At 41.0% G+C, this 24,870-nt stretch overlaps 1 protein-coding gene across 7 annotated transcripts in view; it reads left to right on the plus strand.

Moving 5' to 3' along the window:
* Window positions 1-18,855, plus strand: part of LOC138754487 (outer dense fiber protein 2-like) — a 76,836-nt gene extending 57,981 nt beyond the window's left edge. For 4 of the 7 annotated variants that reach the window (XM_069918839.1, XM_069918823.1, XM_069918855.1 and 1 more), the window contains 8 exons: window positions 1,010-1,145; window positions 3,214-3,324; window positions 3,707-3,811; window positions 5,951-6,109; window positions 7,547-7,638; window positions 10,153-10,315; window positions 13,470-13,595; window positions 16,126-18,854. In XM_069918839.1, the coding sequence (XP_069774940.1) occupies window positions 1,010-1,145; window positions 3,214-3,324; window positions 3,707-3,811; window positions 5,951-6,109; window positions 7,547-7,638; window positions 10,153-10,315; window positions 13,470-13,595; window positions 16,126-16,281 (1,048 nt within the window). In that variant the 3' untranslated portion in view covers window positions 16,282-18,854. Of the gene's footprint in view, window positions 1-1,009; window positions 1,146-3,213; window positions 3,325-3,706; window positions 3,812-5,950; window positions 6,110-7,546; window positions 7,639-10,152; window positions 10,316-12,867; window positions 13,039-13,469; window positions 13,596-16,125 lie in introns of those variants that run through there. The other 3 variants (XM_069918849.1, XM_069918863.1, XM_069918871.1) reach the window with 3 other exon arrangements.
* Window positions 18,856-24,870: the final 6,015 nt, after the last annotated feature.

Here is a 24,870-nt window from a genome sequence, read left to right on the forward strand (position 1 = left end):
GGATTGAATTGGATAATTAGTATAGTGTTTTTCTTTTTATCTTACTTTTTAATGTAACATAGTAACATTACACTATTTGTATTGCTATACAAGATTTGTTAATATTTTATTTTATTGTTATGTACCTATGGAACATTTATTTCATAAAACATAAAAATATTGATAAAGAAAGAAGCTTCTGACTGTCTACCCTAACTATGCCTTTCATAATTTTATAAACTTCAATCTGGTCTTTTTTCAGTCTCTGATACTCCAGAGAAAATAACCCAAGTTTGTTTAACCTCTCCTTATAGCTCATACCCTCTCATTCAGGCAGCATCTTGAAAAATCTCTTCTGTATCCTTTTCAAAGCCACAACATCCTTCCTTCCTGTAATGGGGTCATCAGAATTGCACACAATGCTCCAGGTGTAGCTGACTAAAGTTTTATAGAATTATTCATGGCATTTTCTCTGCTAGGATGAGCTATGGTCTTGAGTAGAGCTTTCTTTTTTGTTGGTTAAATATTTATGAACAAATGTATCAGATTGTCTTAATATTGAGTTTGTAAAGTATTCCACATAACGCATACATGTATTGAACCAAATGTTGCCTTTTAAGTCTAACAAGTTTTTGGAATGATATTCATATAAATCCATGGTAAAGTAGAGATGTAGCTTCATGGAAATTTTTGTCTCTTTTTCAAAAACACAAATTATTGAAATTAGTAATGAAGCATTTACTTTGTTTTCATTGTTAAATAAATCCCTTACCTTCGCCATGAGATTCCCCCATGATTTTATAGGAGTTGTTTGAATAGGCAATGGTATAGGATATAAAGTGAAAATAATACAGTGGGTGCTTACAATAGCATCTGGATATATGTGCAAAGTGAATTTAAATTCACTCATTACATTAGCTTTTTTAATGCTGTCAGTACGTATGCAAAAATTATGGCCTGAAATTAATTGTATGGATCAGAAGTGAGAACAGAGTCAATATCTTTAAAGTAATAGATTTTCTTTTGGCAGCCGTGTTACAGATCTACTTGATCAAACTCATCACATGGAGGACAAGGCTCGAGGAGATCTGGAGTCACTGAAGGACAGAATCCACAAGATGTCCTCAGAAAGTACTTCCATCAAACTGGAGAATGAGACAATGAAGGTACATTTTTCCCTTGCTTGGAATTCCCTATTGGCATGTACATAAAGGACAGCTAGAGCAAATTTTTTATGCAATTAATTATTTAATACATCCTCGGATACCTTGAATTCTAATTGTATGTGTGGCCTCAGACCTTTTTTTTAAAAAAATGTTTGTTGATGAATTTGTGCTGGAGTTTCATAGCCACAATGTTTTATTGATTTAAATGACTTATCAAGAAAGTATTTGGAATGTAAGTAAATAATTGTTCATAGTGTTTCTGATGTTAGTACTTTACCATTTGCTTCAAAGATCCAAGAAACATTGTCAGTGCTTTCTAATAATAAACATATATTGTAGACTTCTGATTTTCTAAAACATTGATCATATTGTTGTTTGAAAGAGAAAGGTCATTTAAAAAAAATCAAATGCTGTCCTCGTGCTCATAATTTGTGTTGGTTGGTATAATTTTTTTTAATAGAAATAGGTAAGACTTAATTCATTGTAGACTTTTCAATTGATACATTTTAATTGCTCATTTATTTCACATTAATTTGAGGGTTTTTTCATGCAGTTATTGTTCCTTGAGCAGAAATCAAAATAACTAAGCTAATAATCCCATAAATTTTCATTGTGGTTTGAGAATTTGAATGAAACATACATTTAAGATGAAATCTAGACATAAACTTTTAGTATTAAATTGGTCAAGCAGCATCTGTGGAGAAAGAGTCTTGATTCTGTTTCCATCAGAGATGTTGTATCTCCTGAATATTTCAAACATTATTTTTCTTTTCATTTTAATTTCCAGCATCTGTGAAATATAGTAATAAACACCCCATTAGTTTGCAAAATGTGATACAAGGAAGGAAATTTGCTTTCAGATGTGATACAGGGAATGAAATCATGGTTTTTCTTAACTACTACTGAAATAATCTATCATGACTTTTATCACAAGGTGCTTCAAGTCAAGTCACCTTTATCATTCCTACCAGGACTGCAGAGCATAGTTACATAAATATAAGTTAGAATAGAAGTTAAACACATTGAAATATTGAAGTATTAAGACATATACAGTAGAAGTCCATGGTACTCTATCCACATAAGTTCTGGGAATTCAGGAGCCTGATGGCTTGGAAAAACCTGTTGCCCAATCTGGATGTAAAAACCTGAGTGCTATGGTACCTCCTACCAGATGAAAGAAGGGAGAACAGTTTCATGAAGGGTGTGGAGTCCTTCACAATGTTTATTGTCTGTCACCTGCATCAAGTATTGTATATGTCCTTCATGGTAAGAAGAAAGCCCCAATGATCTTTTCCGCTGATTTCGCTATCCTCTGTAGGCTCTTAGTATTGGATGTTAGAGCTAAGTTATTTTGAGTTTATTATTTTGAGAATCAAAATAACAGTAACTACCGGTAAATGCTGCAGTTGTTGTAATTGTAAAAAAAAATATAACTGTTATAATGACTAAAGATGGAAAATAAATGGTTGCCAAAAAAATTCAGGATTGTCGGTATCTAATTTTTTTTAATTTCTAAAAAAATTTTTTTTCTTTTTTCAATCTTTTTATTGGTTTTTACATATGCAAATTACATAGGTACATATGATAATAAAGTAAATTAATATCAAATTAGTATCTAAATTTAAAAAAATTAATTTGTGATATGTGGACAATATATTCAATGAAGGCGACAGTTATTATCCATCCGTAGTTGCCCTTGTAAAACCACTAATGAGGCTTCTAAACAATCATTTCAGGTGAACCAGCATATCTCTTGCATTCTTCCAATGTAGTCTACTACATTCAGTGTTCATAATAAGCTTCCTCTACTTGAGAGAAACCAAATACAAACTGAGTAATCGCTTCACCCAGCACCTGTGCCCTATCTGTTGGGTAATCCAGATCTTCCTGTTGCATGCCACTTTAATTCTCAATCCCACTCCCTTCCCACCTCTGCTGCCTGCTCCTCCTCAGCCATTGTGAGGCCTTTAGTAAATTAGAACAATGTTTTATCTTGTGTCTTGGCACTTTGTAACTCAACAAACCCCATATTGAATGGGTTTTTTTAACCTTTTTCAAATATAATTAGGCAAATATGAATGCATTGGAAGAAAAGCTCGTATTTGCTCAGACTGAGATGCAGCAACTGAAAGTCTCTATCAAGCATTATGAAGGCCTGGTGGATAGTTACAAATCTCAGGTAATTAGTTTTGTATTTCAGAACATCTGAGAATGTGCATTACTAAAATATTTAGATCCAAATATTTTCGTATAATTCTAGCCTTTCATCCTATCATTGACACTAAAAATTTTTGATTTTGATATAGTGTGAAGGGAAAATCCATTTTCTTTGTTAAATTGGGTGAAAAGGGTTCAATACAAGGACATGATGAAAGTGAAAATTAATATGAAATGTGAATTAAAACTACCATTAATTAACTTTTATGTTGTTATCGACAAAAGAAAACATCAGATTTTCAATATCATTTTAAAGTGCATACTTTTTGTGTGGAAAGGTTTGCAACATTTTGCACATCACAATTTAAAAAATCCTACATAATAAAATTTTTGGCTGGTTGTAGGTGACGAAGACACGGATGGAGGCAGATGAATACAATATGAAACTGGAGAAGGCAGAGAGGGAGAACAAGTTGCTGAAAGATGAGGTGAATAAAGAAATAGAACAGGTAACCACTGCTTGTGAAGCAGGAAGCAATTCCTTTATTTATATTTAAGAATTCATCTGTTCTTTAGATCAGCCATTCTCAACCTTTTTTTGGCAATGCGTTTCCTCAAAATTTATGACTCCCTCCACTTCCCTATGAAGCAGTCAAGTTTCGTTGGTTTCTTCCATACTTGTATTGACTATATTAAACAAAAATGAAAAATTTTATGATTTCAATCCCTGCCCCCTTTAAATGTGCTGTCTTTCCCCCCCTCTCCCCCCCCCCCCCCCCTCCCCCAAGAGTGTCTGTATGGCCCCATTGAGAATGGCTGCTTTGGATAGAGTCAGAAAGGAAAATGAATGCTATTTAAAACTGCAAATATTTTGGTATCTGAGGAAATGGGCCGAAAGTTGCTGGAGTGTGTTTTAACTGTTCTGATTTGTTGCAGTTTAATGGAAATAAATTTTGAATAAAAGTTTTGTGAAATAGGATTTAATTTTAAAAAAATTAAGTTGATGATCAGAAAGATTTTTTAGATGCTACTCATTCACTTTATTCCTCTTTGCTATGTAGGCTGTTACAGGTTCACAGTGTCACAGCACATCCACAAAAGCAATAGTGTAATTATAATCAGACAAGATTACAGAGGCAGTTTCCATTATTATAATGGAAACTGGAAAGATCAGCCATGATCTGATAAATGGTGATGCTGGCTCGAAGGGCCAATTGGCCTACTCCAGCACCTATTGTCTATAAATTATAATGGAAAATTTGTCAAATCAGCATTTCATTATTTTTAAGATTAGATAAATTTAAATTTACACATATAACACAGTGGCAGGCCATTTCGGCCCACCCAATTAACTTGTTTGACTGTTGACAACTGACCTGTGTATTTCCATGATTTTTAAATTTTACTGAAATGTTAAATTATGACAAGTGCAAATTATATCTAATCTCCTTTTGAGAAGAATGTCTCAAATGAATAATCACAATTGCAATGGACTGTATCCTTCAGTTAACAAGGCAGTTGCATACTAGCTCCTAAATAGCAAACCACTTAGCTGAAATCCTTGTGAATTTGTAAAGGAAGTCCGTATTGTGGTTAAAAACTATAATTTATTGATTCTGGCCCGGAAGGAATTACATTGGGAGAGCAATTTGAGAGACTAGGATGGCTATACTTGGTTTAATCCATTAATTTTACTCATTGACACCTGAAGTGGTTGACCTAAAAAAAAGGAAAATTTAACTGCATGCTTGATTAAAAACTAAAGAGAAAGATGGCATGATAGACTGAGCTGATGGTGCGGCTCTTGAGTGCTAATGCTCCTCAGGAGATTAACTCTTTCTGTGCTCTATTGTGCTTGCAATAATAGGAAATTCCAGCTGTGCATTTCAGCTTCTAATAATGTACCTCCAATGCGGTAAACATTTCATCTGTAGCTCTGCTGGTGTAGATTTACCTTTTCACATTTTCACTCAAAAGTTGAATCATGAAGCATTATTTTGAAACTTTGGATGTTAGTCAAACAGTACGTGGAGGGGGAGGACGTGGACATGTCCTCGGGCCTGCGCAAAGGAGCTTTTAGGTGGAGTGTAGTGTGCGCAGTACTGGCCCCACCCTTTACATCCATGATTCGTGTGCCGTGGCCAAGCAAGCTGGGACGTGGCAGCGAGGTCTTTGGGTCGTAGGTTTTATATCGGAGTGGCCTTCTCCTATGCAGGTTTCTTACCCGAGCTGGAGGGGCCTGCCTCCCCTCCTAGGTCGGACTATACCTGGTCACAATCCAACCTGTTGGCCTCCGCCTGCTTCACTCTGCCGAGGCCGGGGTCATCGCCTCCCCCTCGCTTCTGCCCGTACCGGGGCCGCCGCCTGCCTCACTCTACCGAGGCCAGGCACAGGGAAGGCAGCGGCGGCCCCGGTCCGGGCAGAGGGTAGGCGGTGGCGGCCCCGACAAACAGTATAGTCTGTAGAATAATTACAGCATCTGCAGTTTTAGACTGGGCTGGAGACATCTTTCTGGTTTGTTAACTGGATTTACTGGGTCCATGGGAGATTAATAGGAAATATTTTGCACAAATTTACAAGTATTAACATTTAGATTTGGAGTGATGATATTTTTAGTGGTCTCTTTGATGTCTGTGTTTGTGCTGTAGGTGCGTAGACATATGCAGAAAAAACTAAGTGATCTGGAACCGGTTCCTGAGTTGTTGAAGTTAACGGAGCATAAACTACAGGATTGTCAACAGCAGCTGGTTGTATATGAGAAGAAAAATGTAGATCAGTCCTCCGTTATATGTGATCTCAGAATGGAGGTAATCTTGGAAGTTCTTCCCATACAATTTTATATGATAAATGCAGGAGTTAAGTGAATTTAAAAGGTTCTATAAAAATTCTTAAATGACAGTCAGCAATGTCCATTTTAATGTCAGATCCGAGAGTTTGCTGTTAGTAAAATAGCTTTTATATCTGCTTACATAAGTTGCTCTATTTTATGTGAAATGCAATATCCAAGTTTTTTTAATAGACCTGGAAGTGTGTAGTCCATAGCTTAGTCCAAAAAAAACTGATGGTCTTGCTCTAGGAAATTTTAGCAGCAGTTAGAATAGTCTCAAGTCAACATTTCAGCTTGAGTGCATCAGGACTGAGAAGTACAAGACCACTGGAAAACAGGCTGAATGGCGATTTTCCATAATGTGAAATCTCATATGCACATATGTCAAGAAATGTAGGTTGGAAAAAAATGTTGATTTATTTATTTTGTTTCCCACACTGAGAATGAATTTTATTTTGCATTTCAAATATTAGGGTAGTGTTTTTTTTGTTAATTTTGTAAGGGCATATTTCTGTTAGAGAAATGGCTGTCACACAGTGATCACTTATAGCTGTCCTGGCATGGGGCAGAAGCTGGAATGTGATGGGTGGAGCCAGAAGAGGAGGCAATGCCAGATAGCTGGAACCAGATTGGGGGAAGAGATGGGAGGGAAGGACAAAGGGGAAAGAAAACTAGATGGACAGGACTGTGTGTGTGGGAAGAGAGCACCGTGGGTGTGGTTACCTTAAAATTGTAAATCATGGTTCATACCATTGGGTTGTAAACAACCTGAGCAGAATAAGTGGTGTCTTCTCCCTAACAATGGGGAACAATATGACTTCTCCCTAACCAAGGACATGTGATGGGGAAAAAAATCGACACATAACCAGAAGACTGTTGATGACAGGGTGTATGGGATCGACAAAACTACACTTGGTTACACAAATGTATAGATGACCACATCATGAGCACTGAATGCAGAATCCTTTTCTTGCGCACATTCACGTGTCTTCTCCCTTTGTTAATCCCTCCCATTCCCACCCTCACCTGATTCCATCTCATCATCCCCTGCTAATCTGGCTTCACCTTATCACCTATCAAACTCTATTTCCCCCTCCCCCCCACCCCACCTTGGTACTGCTACATACTGATGATCTTCTTTCTGATGCACCAAGATGCTGCTTGCCTTTTGAATTCATGCAGTATTCAGATATTTTTAGAGATTTCAGTAGCTGCAGTCACTTTTTGTCCTCTTGCTCTTTATTGTATGCCTACCTTTATCGTTCTGGAGAATAGTGAGGGAAGGAATTGGTAATAGGAAAAAATAGTGAATGGTGATTAAATATTTAACATGGAAAAGACATCAAACTGGGCAAGTTGATTCTTCAGTAAATTTAGTTACTTTTAACTTCTGTGGTTTGATTCCCTATTTTCACAGATTGAGGAACTAGGTGGAAGGACAAGAGACAAATGTCACAGTATGCAAGAAGAAAATCATAATTTAAAGCTGAAATTAGAAACTTTGGAGAGGTTAGTTGAGTGTAATTCAAAAGAGATGGTTCATATTGAATATTCCTTCCATAAAGAAAGAGAAGAGCCAAATACACATTCTTTATTAATGTGCAGTTAAAATAGAATGTCTCCAGGTTTATTATAAATTTTCTTTGGTGTCCAGGAATGATATATTGCCTTTAATATATGATTATTCTCATCAATTTCATAACTTTCCTGTAGATTACAAACTAACTTTTTTTTAACATATCTGCAAATTGAATACAGGTACACAATCCTTTATCCGGAACCCTTGGGGGACAGTGTGTTTTGGATTTTGGAAAGCCCACCCAAACTGTGCTGCCGTCTCCCCCAAACCCCAGCCCGCCTGACTCGCGCTGCCGGTCTCCCCCTCTCACCCGCCCGACTTGCGCTGCCGTTCTCTCACCCGCCCGACTCGCGCTGCCGGTCTCTCACCCGCCCGACTCGCGCTGCCGGTCTCTCACCCGCCCGACTCGCGCTGCCGGTCTCTCACCCGCCCGACTCGCGCTGCCGGTCTCTCACCCGCCCGACTCGCGCTGCCGGTCTCTCACCCGCCCGACTCGCGCTGCCGGTCTCTCACCCGCCCGACTCGCGCTGCCGGTCTCTCACCCGCCCGACTCGCGCTGCCGGTCTCTCACCCGCCCGACTCGCGCTGCCGGTCTCTCACCCGCCCGACTCGCGCTGCCGGTCTCTCACCCGCCCGACTCGCGCTGCCGGTCTCTCACCCGCCCGACTCGCGCTGCCGGTCTCTCACCCGCCCGACTCGCGCTGCCGGTCTCTCACCCGCCCGACTCGCGCTGCCGGTCTCTCACCCGCCCGACTCGCGCTGCCGGTCTCTCACCCGCCCGACTCGCGCTGCCGGTCTCTCACCCGCCCGACTCGCGCTGCCGGTCTCTCACCCGCCCGACTCGCGCTGCCGGTCTCTCACCCGCCCGACTCGCGCTGCCGGTCTCTCACCCGCCCGACTCGCGCTGCCGGTCTCTCACCCGCCCGACTCGCGCTGCCGGTCTCTCACCCGCCCGACTCGCGCTGCCGGTCTCTCACCCGCCCGACTCGCGCTGCCGGTCTCTCACCCGCCCGACTCGCGCTGCCGGTCTCTCACCCGCCCGACTCGCGCTGCCGGTCTCTCACCCGCCCGACTCGCGCTGCCGGTCTCTCACCCGCCCGACTCGCGCTGCCGGTCTCTCACCCGCCCGACTCGCGCTGCCGGTCTTCCCCCCCTCACCCCCGCCTCGCCCGCCCAACTCGCTATGTCGCCTCTCTCCCCACTTGCCAGATTTTAGATGTCTGGATAAAGGATCGTGTACCTGTATGTCTTTGGGGAGATGCCATGGGGATCCAAACACAGTTTTATTTCACCGTGCGGATTAGATCTTGTATCAAAACTCAGTGAAATAATGTATCCTAATCTGAGTTTCAGAAGGTTTGATTGAAATTTTATACACTTTCTACTAAATTTTTAAATTAAAGTATTAGTGCAGCTGTTACACTTGTAAATATCATTCTTGCAGTAGTTTAAAACATTATTAACCAAACACCAGTACAGAACCAATAAATAAAATAATTTTTGGAAAAACAGATGACTGGGTCATGAATTGACTTGAGGATGTGCATGTTTGCATCCAAACAGCCATGTTTTTTTTTCAAGGATCACATCAGCTCACTATCCATTGTAAAACTATTTAATTTCCTTGTGGTGGAGGTGAGTCCTTAGAAACTTTTTTTTTTGCAGCAAGCAATTTTGCCTTTGATTGTTTTGAGATTGGTTAAATTCGCACTTGATTTGATATGTGGAACAATGAGTGTTTATACTCCAGCAACAGAACCATATCAGAGTAAATTACATACGGTACTATCAAACTTTTTAAAGTAATTTGCACTAAATATTTATTGTTGCAACTAATGCAAATGTGGCAGCTGTTTTGTGCTCCATATGCCATAACAAACTATTTTAGTATTACGATTAACAATTATGCACATTATCAATAGTATAGTCTACAATTTACAAAGGTATTCGAATATACCATTTTAGTTTGTCTTTGCAAAGAATCCATTCAGCTACAACAAGTAAGAATTTCATTGCATCTGTATGTTGTACAATATATATGACAACTCGTTATCAGACAATAAAGAGGTGAATGTATGTATAGGTGATTGGTCTTGGGTAACTGTAGTATCAAAATTGAGAATATTGAAGGAGCACCTTTCTGATGATTTATTCCAGCATTTAATCCAAAATAAGTGAAGCCCACTTATTTCATGCAATGAGATAATTGGTGTACTGAACAACAAGAATAGTCAAATATTTTAATATTTCATCCAAAGCTAGCACTAACCCTGCTGTACATATAGATTAAGCACTCAATCTCTTGAGTGAGGTGAGAGCATACTTTTTTGTAGAGGAAATGTGAATGGAATTGTATGGTTCTGAACAAATACTAACTACAAATTCTGCTTTTTGAGAACTGTTAGGATATTTAATCTTAAAGGGAGCATGGATCACTTTTTCAGGAAACTGGAAGATGTCAATGCACATAATCGGGAATTGACACTGGTGGTGGCCCAACGGGAAGAGACAATTCATCATAATCAACAGCGATTGGAGGAGAAGACCCATGAGTGCACTAGCCTCACTCGACAGCTGGAGACCGCCATTGAAGATGCCAGGCGTCAGGTCAGTTCAGTGCAATTTACTAAATTCTAGGTAGAGAGTTCTTGGGTTTAGACACACTAATGGCAAAAAAGGCAGGAGATGTCTGGATAAGAACTTTGTCGCTTGGGGGGAAAATGTTTGGAGGTGTTGGTGCTCCAGTGTGACCATTATCCTTGCCTTTGAGGTGGTAGATGTGTGCAGTGAACTGAGATTCACTGGTGGTGTGTTATACTGATGGCTGGCTCCTCCCCCATCTACCCATATCTAACCCTGGATTCCTGCCTAAACCCAGAGCCCCTCTGAAGACCACTGTAAGACCCTACCCTCAGTTTTAAGCTAATAAAAGCTTGTGATAAAAGCCTCCAGTTGTGAGAGCATTTATCACACTACAATTTTATTAGCTTATTCCCTATACGATGGAAGCGCGACTCAAGCCAGAGATGCTGCTGATAGACCCTCTGTGTCCCCCAATGTACTGGATAAACTACTTCCAGGCCTACCTGAATGCGACCAGAGACGTCTTCTGCACCGATGAACTCAGGAGGTCCCACTCGTTTCAAGGGTAGGAACAAAAGGGTATGCAGTCATCAGGGACTGTTCTACATATGATGCAGCCATCGAAGCTTTGAAGGCTTGGTACCTGAAGTCGCAAATCGAGATCTTAGCGAGGTACCGACTTGCTCTATGTCACCAATGGCCAGGAGAGTCCATCGATGACTACGTGCTGGATCTGTGGACCCTTGCCAAAAAGTGCAGGTACAGGCTGTGTTCATGAAGAAGAACAGATCTGGGACTGCTCGTCGGGTAAGAAGGACCTGGTTAGCCATGTTGAACTGCCCAAATCATTGGAACAGACCAAGCTCGAGAACGATGACCTCAAAGCCAGCAAGCTCGCTCACCCAGATGACCCCTTCCAAAGAATGGCTGCTCCCACTACCCAGCCCTAACGACTGCCGCTTCCATGCTAGGGAGTGCTTTTTACTGCGGCAAGAGCCAGCATCCCCGATTGCATTGCCAGGCTAAAGATGCTGTTTGCTCCAGCTGTGGCAAGAAAGGACAATGGGCGAGGGTTTGCCACGTGAGAGAAAGCCTGGGGAAGTCCTCAGCCTGCACCGCTCCCGGATCTGATTCCAGCCCCAAACCGTCTGCCCTGAATTCACCCAAACCCGGGTGGCAGTAAGGAAACAGTGCTAAAAGGTTCGGTGGCCATCTTGCCGTGCGTGACCTAAATTCAAACTCTGTGCCATCATCAGAGGAGGAGGAAGGTGGGCGGCCATCTTGCCACGCCACGAGGTCAACACCATCTTACCCACGGGCAACCCAGGATGGTGGGTGCCACTTGAGTGAGGAGCATAGAGTCTCCGGGGTCCTAGTCTCAATGGTTCTAAATCAGGACAGACCTCACCAGCTCAGCCACTCCATAATGACTGTGAAGGTAAACGGACATTCCACTAAATGCCTAATCGACACAGGCTCTACTGAAAGCTTCATAGATTCTCTGACTGTACAAGAATACAACCTAAAGATGTATCCTTCCAATTACTGCATATTCCTTGTGTCTCATTCGCACTCTACACGTATTCAACAACATTGTATAGTACATCTGTTGTTTGAAGGGGGGAATTCTGCAAGATTCGTCTGTATGTACTTAATGAATTGTGTACTCCTGTGCTGTTGGGTCTGGACTTCCTATGAAACCTTAAAAGCGTGACCTGGCCTGAGTACTCATGAGTATTCCCGCTTCCCGTTCGCCATTCCATGTCTAGACATGTCCACTTCATCAGTCATAAAGGCCCTAGATTCCATTTTCGCCCTGTTTGGTTATCCCAGCTATATTCATAGGGACCAGGTCTCTTCCTTTGAGTGACGAGCTACATCAGTACCTGCTGGCAAGTGGCATAACATCCAGCAGGACTGCTAGCTACAAACCTGGGGGGAAACAGGCAGATTGAAAAGGAAAACGCCACTTTCTGGAAGGTTATCAAACTGGCCCTGAAGTCGAGAGGCCTTCCAGACTCACGCTGGCAGGAAGTCTTTCCATCATTCCATCTGGTCACTACTATGTACTGCAACCAACGCTACTCCTCACTAGCTCCTATTCAGTTTCAAGAGAAGGTCGGCATCGGGAACTACACTCCCAATCTGCTCACCACTCCTGGTCCAATCCTTCTCAGAAAGCACGCGAGATGATGCAAGACAGACCCCTGGTGGAAAGGGTGAAACTGCTCCATGCCAATCCCAATTACGCCTATGTGGAGTACCCGGATGGCAGGGAGGACAGTCTCCATCAGGGACCTGGCACCTGCCAGAAGAGAGGACGTGTTGCCTCAAGGGCCATGCGAGCCACGGAGCACATTCTTGCCACCCCCAGTTAGGGCCTCAGGGAATCTGGTTCAGGAGGAAAGTGCATTCACTTCCACTGTAGAGCCGGAGACCCCACCCACCACTCCTCCCTCCCAAGGAGCCCAAGGCCCTCCCGTGCTTAGGTGCTCCACTAGGATCCCCAGACCCCCTAACTGTATATTTTTTCAAATTTTTTTTTCTGAATCATTGTTCTCTGTCTTAATCCACAGATCCTAAATTCTACAGGAAGGAGTGAATGCAGTGAACTGAGATTCACTGGTAGTGTGTTATACTGATGGCTGGCTCAGCCTCCCAGCTTTGTCCCCATCTACCTATATATAACCCTAGTTTCCTGTCTAAACCCTGAGCTCCTCTGAAGACTACTGTAAGACCCTACCCTCAGTTATAAGATAATAAAAGCGTATATTCTCCCTCCAGTCGTGAGAGCTTTTATTCATGCCTCAGTGTGTTGAGATTTTGGAGAAGTAGGTGAAGAACAATTCTAAATATGTGCAGCACACCAGAAGGTCCTTGACCCCATCATTTTAATTTCAGCTCCTTGCTATTCGTTTGAAACCTCATGATTTGTTTCATAGCTATAAATATCTCCAGATGAAAATTGTTTCATCTGATTCCATCCCCCTTTTTTAAAAAAGTGCATTAATGACCTTAATGCTTCGGGGAGAAAAAAAAATCACCTAATTTCTTTACTTTTTTTTTGCCAGTTACACTGATTATCCACCCTTCTGAAAGATTTTTTAAAATTCCTTGCATGCAAGACAATTGTCAACAAGAAAATTTTAGATTTCATCCTATCTATTGGTATGTATAGGTGGACCAAACTCGGGAGAGAGCTGCCTCGAAGGAACGGACTGCACAAAGCAAAATACTGGACCTTGAAGCTCAGCTGAGCAGAGCAAAAACAGAATTGACTCAACTAAGGCGAAGCAAAGACGATGTATGTTGCAAGTTATGCAATTCCTGTTTTGTTTGAGCACTTGATTTTGTCCTTCAGGTATTTGGAATGACGTATCAAAGAAAGGGCAATGAGATTGATCCCTTGAGATTATTCAGTCAAAATATGTTAAAGTCTAGACTTTGAAAAATCTTTGAATTGTAAGACTTGAGACAGTTGATGAATAAGATGGGAAAGTACTTGTAATCAATTAATTTTAAAAGATTGATCTTCTGTGGTTTAAATAGTCTGTAGATGCATAAAAGATTAAATGCTTAAAAAGTGTAGAATAGCAGTTAGTGCGATGCTGTCATAGCACCAACAACCCGGGTTCAAATCCAACACTGTCAATAAGGAGTTTATACATTCTCTCCATGACCTGCGTGGATTTCCTCCAAGTGTTCTGGTTTCCTCCCACCCTCCAAAAACATATGGGGTTTGTAGGTTAACTGTATTTGGATGGCATGGGCTCATGGGCCAGAAGGTCCTGTTAACATACTGTATCTCTGAATTTAAAATAAATTGATGAAATTTAAAAGGTGATTTCAGGAAGAAATCCACATGGATTACTATCCAACATAGTTTTTTATGCAAGATTGTGAGTGATTCAACCAAGGAAACTCAGCTGAATTTTACAAATGTTTGAGATGAATGCAACAGTGTATTCTTAGACTTGGTTGTATACTAAATTGAATTCAAAATGGAAAAATGCCAATAGAAGTGACTTGCCTGGATTTTACAGCCAAATAACATCTGAGCATTAACTAACTTTTAGAAAGGAAAAACCAAGGGTATATCTTTGGGGAAACGATAGCAGACTATTCAGAAAATAATGGTATTGGGTTGAGTAAACATAGATTTATAATTTTTTTTTTCAAATTACAACAAAGATATCCATTTACAAATATCTGGGCACTAGTGAGACTGTTTCTGGTATATGATGTATTGGGCTGATCTTGCAAAGGATGAATTTAGAGTGCACAAGAGTTCAAGTTGATTTCTGGGATGGGGTGGAATTGTCCTCTTTTCAAGCAATCTTGTGGAGTTCTTTAGGTTCTAAAGTCACTGATAAAGCCAGAGTTGGAAGTTTGGGAGGTCATTTGAGCCTTCTGCAGTTTATGCTGGATTTCTGCATAACCTGACAATGTTCTCAGTGCTGTCCTGATTGCACATTTTCCATTTTGGAATTTCATGTCAGTGAGAAAGTTCCACTTACCTTAAGGAGGCTTTGAGAACATCATTGATTCATTTGTATTCTCTCTCCAATTTCATAACCTCCTGCCATGAACTCTGCAATGATTGTGTATTTTCAAGATGGTAGTTGCCTCATACTCACCCAATAGTCCAGTTTTTTTTAAACACACTGATCATTAAATTTAATATCAATGATTGCAGATCTGAGTTAGGGACAATCAAATAAAATACTTGATTCTTTAAGTATTCCCAGCCAGCAATTTCTGTACTAAGAGTGCAGCCCCTAAAATGTCTTTAAACATGCAGAAACAAATGCCTTATGTGTCAACAAATTTATGCAATGAATAGCTCACCTATTTAACTCCCAGTAATTGATCATCCAGATCTCTGATCAATTCACTAGCATCTCAGGTTTAGATTCGGATTGCGCCTGCCCTTTATCCATTAATTGTCATTGGAAATTTAAACAATGAAGGAAAGTTCAAAGACTGGATTCTTTTGTCAAAATTTGCAAATAATACTCTTGGGACACCCTGGAAAATTCAGGTGAGGAGCAAGTAGTGGGATGAATGGGAAAACACTGTCAGAATCAGGATTTATTGTCATGAAATTTGGTGTTTAGTGGCAGAATCACAGAATAAACATAATAATAATAAAACATAATAATAAACATAATAAAAATAAAATAATAATAACAATATTAGTGCATGAAAAGTAAGGCAGTGTCTGGTTCATTGATTATTCAGGAACCTGATGGCAGCGGGGAAGAAACTGTCCTTGTGCTGCTGAGTGCTCGTATTTAGGCTCCTGTACCTTTTCCCCGATGGTAGCAGAGTGAAGGGGGCATGGCCTGGGTGGTTGGGGTCTTTGAGGATAGAGGCTGCTTTTTGTAAGACATTACCTCATGTAGATGTCCTCGATTGAGTGAAGTCTGGTACCTGTTATGTCGCAGGCTGAGTTAACAACCCTCTGGAGTTTATTCTTATCCTAAGAGTTGGCGCCTCCATACCAGGCAGTGATGCAACCAGCCAGAATGCTCTCCATGGTACACCTGTAGAAGTTTACGAGAGTCTTCGGTGACATACCGAACTGCCTCAGTCACCTCACAAAGTATAGCTGCTGGCGGGCCTTCTTTGTAATTGCATCAATGTGGAGGCTCCAGGACAGATCTTTGGAGATGTTGAGATCCAGGAATTTGAAGTTCTTGACCCTCTCCACTACTGAGCCCTCGATGAGGACTGGGTTGACTTCCCCTGACTTATAGGGTGTGGAAGAGATTTGCATAACTGAATGCTGAATGTGTCTTGTTAAATCTAATTTATGGAAAATAATTTCTTAGGCTGAGAGGCGTTTTCAGAGCCGCTTAGAAGATTTAAAAGATCGTCTGGAACAGTCTGAATGCACCAATCGCAGCATGCATAATTATGTGCAGTTCCTCAAGTCATCGTATGCCAATGTATTTGGTGAAACTGCATTAACGAGTTCTCCAGTTTAAATCCAGTAGCCTGTGAAGATGAATGTGGTATCAAAAAATCATCTTGCTGAATCGTGCTTTTCAAGATGTTCAGAAGTTTAAACAAAACAAGGACATTATTACACAGCATAAAAAGGCAATAACTGAAGTTATGCCCTGAACTACAAACTGAGCTTGTTAACTCTATGGTCAAATTGACCTTAAAGAACTAAATACATTTCTCATTTCGTATGGGACAAGATTTGTAAATTAATCTGGTTCAGGCTCAGTTACTAGTCAGTTTATTTGCAAGTGAAAATGTTAACATGTTTTAGAATCCTGACTGGTTCACTAACTTGTAAATTAGTGCACATATGGATAACACCATCTCTATTATTTATTCTTTAATTTCAAAAGTTTTGATTTGTAGCACGTTTTCAAAGAGAAATTGCACTGCTGTAACAACCTTCCTTTCACTGATTGTGAACTTCTTAGCAGGTTCAACAAATGTGATGTGAGAAAGGAAGGAGTAAAATATTGTGAGGATGAATGAATGTTTGATGTTTTTAATTTGTTTTGGCATGTTCTACATCAGTGCCTCATTCTTTCACTTGGTCCTCTGGAATCTTGTTTTCTTGGTCTCTTTTGTGTTCCTTTGTCTTTTCAAACATTTATGCTCCTCTATTCAAATAATTGCCTGGATGGTATATAATCTGACTTTATTACAACTACATTGGTAGTCCTCTTCCACATCACGTTAACTGAAGCAGGTCCCCTGGATGTTGTTACAGAAAACAGGCCATCTATTCCTCAGATATATTATTTCAGTAAATCTAATCAAGGTACATTGAAACATTAGTAATTCTTTGCAAGTTAATGTACTTAATGTTCTTACTTTCAAATATTAATCTCTAATAGTTTGTCACTTTTGACCATATTTTCATAAAACTCATCTGTTCATAATTTGGAAGGTCAGAATTCAGTCAGTGCAACATGAACATTCGTTAGTTTTTGACTATTAGAATTATAAATATTCACCCTGAACGCTCTTTTTCAAACATTTTTTTACCTTTTTAATTAAAAAATATCATAAAGCAGTGGCCAAAATTTGCTATACATTAATTAATCTGTTCTGTTTGGTCCATGGTTAGCTGGTGTCCGCACAATGTGTCTCATTTTGATTAAAGGGTGCTACAATTAACCTGACTTTAAATCATGTTCTGCAAACAACCGATTTCAATTGTTGGATCCAAACAGAAGCTAAGAAGTATCAAAACCACATTCTCTTCCTACCTGTCTTTATCTTGCTCTTTTACAATTTTTGTGATTTATTTCTTAAAGCCCGGAGCTTGGTGTTCTAGCCAATGTCATTGCCTTAGATGTTGAGTGGAATTTAGCTGAAGAATTGTTTGCACCCATGTCTTTTGTGTGATTTACGTGAGAATTGCTCTTTTAACAATGGCACAGATTTCTCGTGCCAAAATCTAAAATGTTCTTAAAAGCCAATTCAGCTCATAGAAGTCTTTTCAGTTATGCAGAGCAGCTGAAGAAATGCTGTTTTTTTTAATGTAACATTGCTGTACATTTAAGACTTGATTATATTGAGTGGATTGTTTATTTGTGTACATTCAAAATGATGTGTGATTTTTTCTTTTTAGTTATCAGTGAAGTTGCTTGACAAATATATCAGACATTATGTGACACTTATTTATTAAACTCTGCTTAAAATCATTATTTCCATCTGAATATAAAGATTGATTTTTATATTACATCAAATAATAAGTTTTTTTTAATATTCTGGAATCAGTTAACAAGAATCAGCATGACACTCCCATTCTTTTTAATGGATGAAGGTCTGGGAGCAAGTGCCAAATTCTTCCAGGTGCAGTTCCCCATGGTGAGACTTTTTTGTCTTTAATAAGATTTATTGTGTTATTAAGTTTAAAAAAAAATATCTGTTTAAAATAGTAAATTGAGAACTGTAATTCATTCTTGTTAACTTTCCTTGTCCAATCCCATTTTTTTCAGTTGAAAATTCATCTTGAGACATGGATAATTATTGAAATATCTAAAGCTGTGTGGATTAGATGACTTGTGTTCCTTGTTAATTCTGTTATTTTCAAGTCATTCACCCTTTCAATTACAATTTTCAGACCTTTGCAAAGCCTGTTTTCTCTTAACTCTTACCCTTTATAATGGATTGGTACAAGATGGAATGTGCCACTTGAGTTTTCTCTCATCCTGCAACCTATCATAACATCTAAATAGTTAAAAACTAGATTGTTCTGCACCTTGACTTCTCACAGAATTTGATGGTTAATTAGGAAAGTGAGACATTTTCTACCTATTTCAATCATTTTACAACAGCAACAATAGTTGACATTCACTCAGTGTTCCTGCGAAAGGAAGGGTTAAATTATTTTTGTGCCATATATTCTGGTGCTTTCGTTAAAACATTTTGTAAATCCTTTATAAAATAAAACTTTTAAATTTTCAGGAAGAAGTATTGCTCAAAGTTGTAAATAACATTTTATGTTTTTCAATATTTACAAATGTTTCTCATCAGTATCCTATTTTTATATGAATATGTTAATAAAAATGTCCATTTGTTTGAAAGTCAAATAATTTGTCAGAGGCCATATTTTGCGATTAAATCATACATTTATTGTCTATTTGTATATTGCTTGGAAGTCGATAGGATTGTTTGAACCATAGCTACCAAACTCCAATGCAGGGTTTGACGATTTGCTATATGTCAAGTCCTTGATTTCCACTGTGGGGATGTGAATCGCTTCTCAGTGAAGGGGGTGAGTGTGGATGTTTGTAATCTGTTCTCCTGCACTCTGTTAGAACACATTGTTTCTTCCTTGTTGATTACAATTTTTAAAAAATTTGTAGAATTGTGTAGAAAGAGCCCTTTGGCCCAATTCATCCATGGCAATGAAGACACCTATCTAAGATAATCTTATTTGTGGTTGTCCCATATCCCTCTAAGCCTTTCCCATCCATGTATCTGTCCAAATGTTTTTAAAACATTGTAATTGTACCTGCCTATACCATTTCCTCTGCCACCCTCTTTATGGAAAACTTTCCCTTCAGATCCCTTTTAAACCTTTCCCTTCTCACCTTAAGCTTATGCTCTCTTTAACACTTTCTTATCCTGGGAAAGACTATGGCAGTCCAGCTGTCCTTAAGCCTTCTACACTCTGGGGAAAACTCACAGCTTATCTAATTACTCCTTCAGACAAGCTCTTCTGTCCAGGTAACATGTGAATCCTTATTGCACGGTCTCTCGTTTAATCGTATCCTTTGTAAAAATATGATGAAGTGTAGGCATTGCTCTAATGTTACCAGTTTGGTACAGCAAACCCTCATGAGCTTCAACATTATAAAATCCAGATAATTGTACTGTTGGTTGACATAAAACTAATGGTTTAAGATGAGGGAGAGGAATGGGATGTTTATTTAAATATTACTTCTTAAAAAAAGGATGCATCTAACAGTCGAGCTTTTTGCCAAATCCAGTGCTGTCAAAATAAAATTATTTCTTTTTTTCAAAATGTATTTCTTGAACGTCAAAAACAATTTTGTATACATATGGATGTACATTGTACTCCTATTGTCTTTTTAACAGAAAAACCAATACACATAGACACAAATGTTCACCTATACCCTCAGATACATTCCTTTTGTTGATAGGATCATCAGTTATTACTGATTGTACAACTGTCTCACTGTTAGTCTTTTACTCCATATGCACTTGTAATTCAGAGAAAAAAAGCATAAAGGGTTGCCATATGTGCAAAAAAATTCTAGTGGACCCTCTTAATGAGTATTTGATTTTCTCCTGTTTAATAAAGAAGCTGATATCCTTAATCCATTGTGTAGTGGAGGGAACCTCCATGGCCTCCTCATGGCCTTAAGGAGTCTCCTGAAAAAAGACTATATCAGGTTTTAACCTGTTGAGATGAGAGAAAGCTTTTGATCTTTTGATAGGACTTACCATTCCTCTGATATTCCAACGTCCCCGCCAGGAGTGTTCCGCTTCATTACATTATACATTTAGATTTTTCAGGCTGTAACACCCTAATTAAGTATAAGCACCAAGGTGGTCCCCCCCAACATATGCAAATAAATCTGCATACACGCCCACATACTTACTACACTCATCCCCATATTAAGACTAAGCCATGAGAACAACACTTTACATCCACATGATCCAAACATTCCTGCCCTAAATGTCAAGGACTTGGAGAATGAGCTTAAGTGGAAAAAAAATATAACCATTCCTCCCGTGAATTTTGAATTAGGTTTACAGGTACATTGCAAGGCACTTCGGTCAGCTCTACATTGTTGAGCACAATGTATACATGTATAAATTTAACATTAGTAATGTAGTATTATACAAGTCTTAGAATTCTGACTTAACAAATTTGGTAACTGCAGATTAAAATCAGACTGCCCGACAAATGACTGTGCCCCATAGCATTTGTGCTTTTTCTTCAGCCTTTCAACATCTTGACATACACTCTCACTTCTTCAGCCAAGAGGAAATCTTTCGTCTCATCGCTCTGTAGTCAGACTGGGTAGATTAACCCATATCTGATCCCTGCCAGGAAAAGCAGTTCATGTCTGATGTCGTTGAACACCATCTGACCTCGGGCCACTTCAGGGCAAACCAAAATAGTCCACCTACTGTTACCTCGTGTTCCCTGGCATGCCGTAGTACATTATGCAATTACTGTAATAGTGAAGTATGGCCACTTGTGGCCCGTGTGTGCTCCTTTGGCCCTGGTTTTGGCTGTAAGATGTGGTATGCTCAGTTGACCAGTGGCTCTTTATCCAGTCCGATCACCTCTTTTAATAAAGCTGATACTGTATTTTCACTCATGCTGTCGGTTCCTTCGGGAACACCCACTATGATGTTATTTCTCTGGGACCTTGCTTCCAAATTCTCATCTGTTTTCCAGCTTTATTATATGGACGGTGAGAGTTTTAATTTTCTTTTGCATTGAGCAGATGTCATCAGTACACCCTGACAGTGAATATTCTACATCTCCAACAGTATCTTTAATTTCTTTCAGTTTGGATTCTGTGAATACTTTTTTTGGCCATGAATTGTGTTTTTTTTTTTACAATTTGTAGCTTCATCTTAAGGGCAGCTAGTCTTTTTTATATACTTATCTCCATTTTAAAGGACTGTACAATTGACAGCTGCCAGGAGAGACAGATGAGGCCCAATCTTCAGTCTGCTGGGTAGGCCTCTGGGATTGCTGCCTACTGCCTCTACTTTTAGTCTTGTTAGGCAGTTCAATACTTCAAAATCCACCCCGTTACTTCAAAGCATTGCCAACTATAATTGAATGGTACTGTAGGACACTGCCTGGCTGCCTGGATTGGTGTAAAATAAAACTTTATTAATACAATTAGCAAGAGCTCTGTAGGTTATGACTTACTCCATCAACCACTCTCTAGCGCTCCCCAAAATAGAATTATTTCTGTTCAAATCTCTGAAGTAGTGCCTGAACCAAAAACTTCTGACCTGAAGGTAAGAGTATCACTTACTCAAGGCAGACTCTTCTACCAAAACAACTGCAGATACTGTAAATCTAAAGTTTAAACAAAAATTGGTGGAAATACTCAGTAGGTCATGCAGAATCTGTGCAGAGAAATATCCGTAAAGAGTAGAAGAGTTTGTCGTCCTGACCAGCATTCTCTCTTTCTCTGTGGTTTGGTCTTTTGCTGAATTCCAAAAACTTTCAATTTTTAGGCTTGCTGCTCTTTGGGAACTTTCTAAGCTGGTTTCAATTGACTGAACACAATCATTGTTAGTAGTTCAACTACTTTTCCTGACAAATGATCCCAGACCTGAGATGTTAATTGTCTTCCCTCAGATGTTGCTTGATCTGCTGGGAGTTTTCAGCTATTTTCTTTTTGTTTTGGAACCAATTTTCCTGTTGGGTCTGAGTGCCTTAAAGGGATTCTTATTTGTTATAAATTCTACAATATAAAGTAACCAAAGATTGTATTATTGTTATTACTACCAGTAAATCCCCATATTATCCAGAATTCTAGGAAAATAAACAGGTTAAAAAAATGGAAATTTAAAATTGGCACGCCTCACCATTAGTTCACCAATCACACAATCCACAGTTTCAAGCAACCAGAAAATTCACTTATCCAGCAGCATCTACCAATCCTCATAGGTGCCAGATGCCAGGGGTTGTGCTGTAAATGCAGAAAGGTCAGATATTCTACAAATCAAAGATAGATCATGAGCCCTTTGACATATAATTAAAAATAATTCCATCACCTTCAAAGAAAAGAAATGTAATTGAATTTTTTAAAAAAATCAAGGTCCAGTTGTAGTGGCAGCTACACTGCTATTGAAAGAACACACAACTAGACGGGTTGAGCACAGTGAGCAGAAAACTGGTTTATTGCTGGCTGCCGAGCTGGACTTATACCCCCAGCCTGGACCTGGCTGAGAATCGCGCTGGGGGACGCAGACAGCATGGTGCTGAGAAGAAGGGGAAACCCCCAACGGCACCATTTTGGCCGGCTGCCCCGCTGCGTGGATTATAAGCAGGGCTGGTTCGCCTGCCTAGTGGGATGCCGCCACACAGCCCCTCCCCCCCAGAACTGGCGCCAATGTCCTTTTTAGCTGGGCGGCCTCGCTTCTTGGGCTGGGCCACAATCACTGGTTCGGTGGGGTCGAGGTGAGCTGGCTTCAGCCTGTTCACAGTAAACAGCTCCCGTCTGCCGCCGATATCCAGCATGAACGTAGACACTGAACGCTGTACAACCCTATATGGCCCCTCATAAGGTATCTACAGAGGTGCCACGGGCAGGCCCTGCCAAATAAAAACGCACTCTGTGGAGTGCAGCTCACTGGAGACGAAAGATGACCATGTGCCGTGTCTGGGAGGAAGTGGGGGTGCGAAGGAGTCCATGTGGGCCCGGAGGTGGGGAAGTAGCTCGTGTGGTAATCGCTGGGGTTTGTGAGACGCATTGCTGAACTCACCGGGCAGTGCCAGCAGTGCGCCATAGACCATCTCAGTTGATGACGCCTGCAGATCCTCCTTGGGCGTGGAGCAGATGCCCAGGAGCACCCAAAGCAGTTCGTCCACCCAGTCGAGACCTGTGAGTCGGGCCATAAGAGCTGACTTAAGGTGGCGGTGCAGACACTCAACCAGCCAATTGGCCTGCAGGTGATAGGCAGTGGTGCCGGGTAGTTCTATCCACAACATATTGGCAAGCTGTGCCCAGAGCGCATAGGTGAACTGGGTGCTCCGATCGCTGGTGAGGTGATTTGGAGTACCGAACCGGGCAACCCAACCATGCAACAGTGCTCAGAAGCAGGAGTCGTGGAGGCGCCTGGCATCGGGATCACCTCGGGCCAACAAGTGGTGCAGTCTACTACCGTGAACAGGTAACAGTTGCCTTGGGAAACTGGTAAGGACTCGACTATGTCCACGTGAATGTGGCTGAACCATTCCCGGATGTGCTCGAATTCTTGCACAGGTGCCCTGATGTGTCTGTGCACCTTGGACATCTGGCAATGGGTGCATGTTCTGGCCCAGCCCATGATCTGCTTCTGCAGGCCATGCCAGATGTACTGCTCTGCCACCATATGGACTGTGGACCTGATGGACAGGTGCAAAAGGTCGTGGATGTGATGGAAGACTTGCCTGCACCTCTGCTGGGGAACCACTGGCCACAGGGTCCCATGGAGACATCACCTTTAGGAGTTGGGAGGTCTCGGAAGCGCAGGCCCATGATGGCAGGTCTCCTCATCAGACTTCTGGTCCTGGGCAAGCTGGTCGAAGTCAAGGCTGGGTGTCAGTGCACAGATGGCCGGTCATGAGAGTGCATCGGCACCCATGTTGTCCTTCCCTGCCTTGTGTCGAATGTTGGTGGTAAACTCCAACACGAAGGAGTGGTGATGCTGCTGGCAGGCTGACCAGGGATCCTTTGCCATCGTGAGTGCCTGAGTGAGGGGTTTATGGTCAGTGAAGATGGTAAAAGTCCTCCCCTCTAAGAAATAGTGGAAATGCCGCACCACCAGGTTCATGCCCAGTAACTCATGGTCGAAGGCGCTATACTTGCGCTCTGGTGGGCGGAGAAGCCGGCTGAAGAATGCCAGCGGCTTCCATTGTCCATTCACCTGCTGCTCCAGGATGGCGCCGACAGCTGTGGCAGCACCACATGCAGGTCATAGCGCCATATGCAGGTCAGTGTGCGGATGGGCGAGCATGGTAGCCTTCACAAGGGCATCCTTGGTGGGCTCGAATGCACTACAGGCCTCTGGGGTCCAGGTGAGCGTTTTGTGTTTGGCTGTGATGAGGGCGAATAGCAGCTGCATGATGCGCATGGCTCCTGGGATGAATCAGTTATAGAAATTGACCATACCCGTGAACTAGCCTTGTGTTGCACCCGATCCCTGCTAGCAACAGAATGTCATCCAAGTAAATGAAGACGAAATCCAGGTCTCTGCCCATTGAGTCCATGAGGCGCTGGAAGGTCTGAGCGGTGTTCTTTAGCCTGAACGGCATGCGAACAAGCCGAATGGGGTGATGATGTCCATCTTGGGTATGTCCTCAGGGTGCACCGGGATTTGGTGATACCCGC

The sequence above is a fragment of the Narcine bancroftii genome, chromosome 1 (assembly GCF_036971445.1).
Source record: "Narcine bancroftii isolate sNarBan1 chromosome 1, sNarBan1.hap1, whole genome shotgun sequence".
NCBI classification, from domain to species: Eukaryota; Metazoa; Chordata; class Chondrichthyes; order Torpediniformes; family Narcinidae; genus Narcine; species Narcine bancroftii.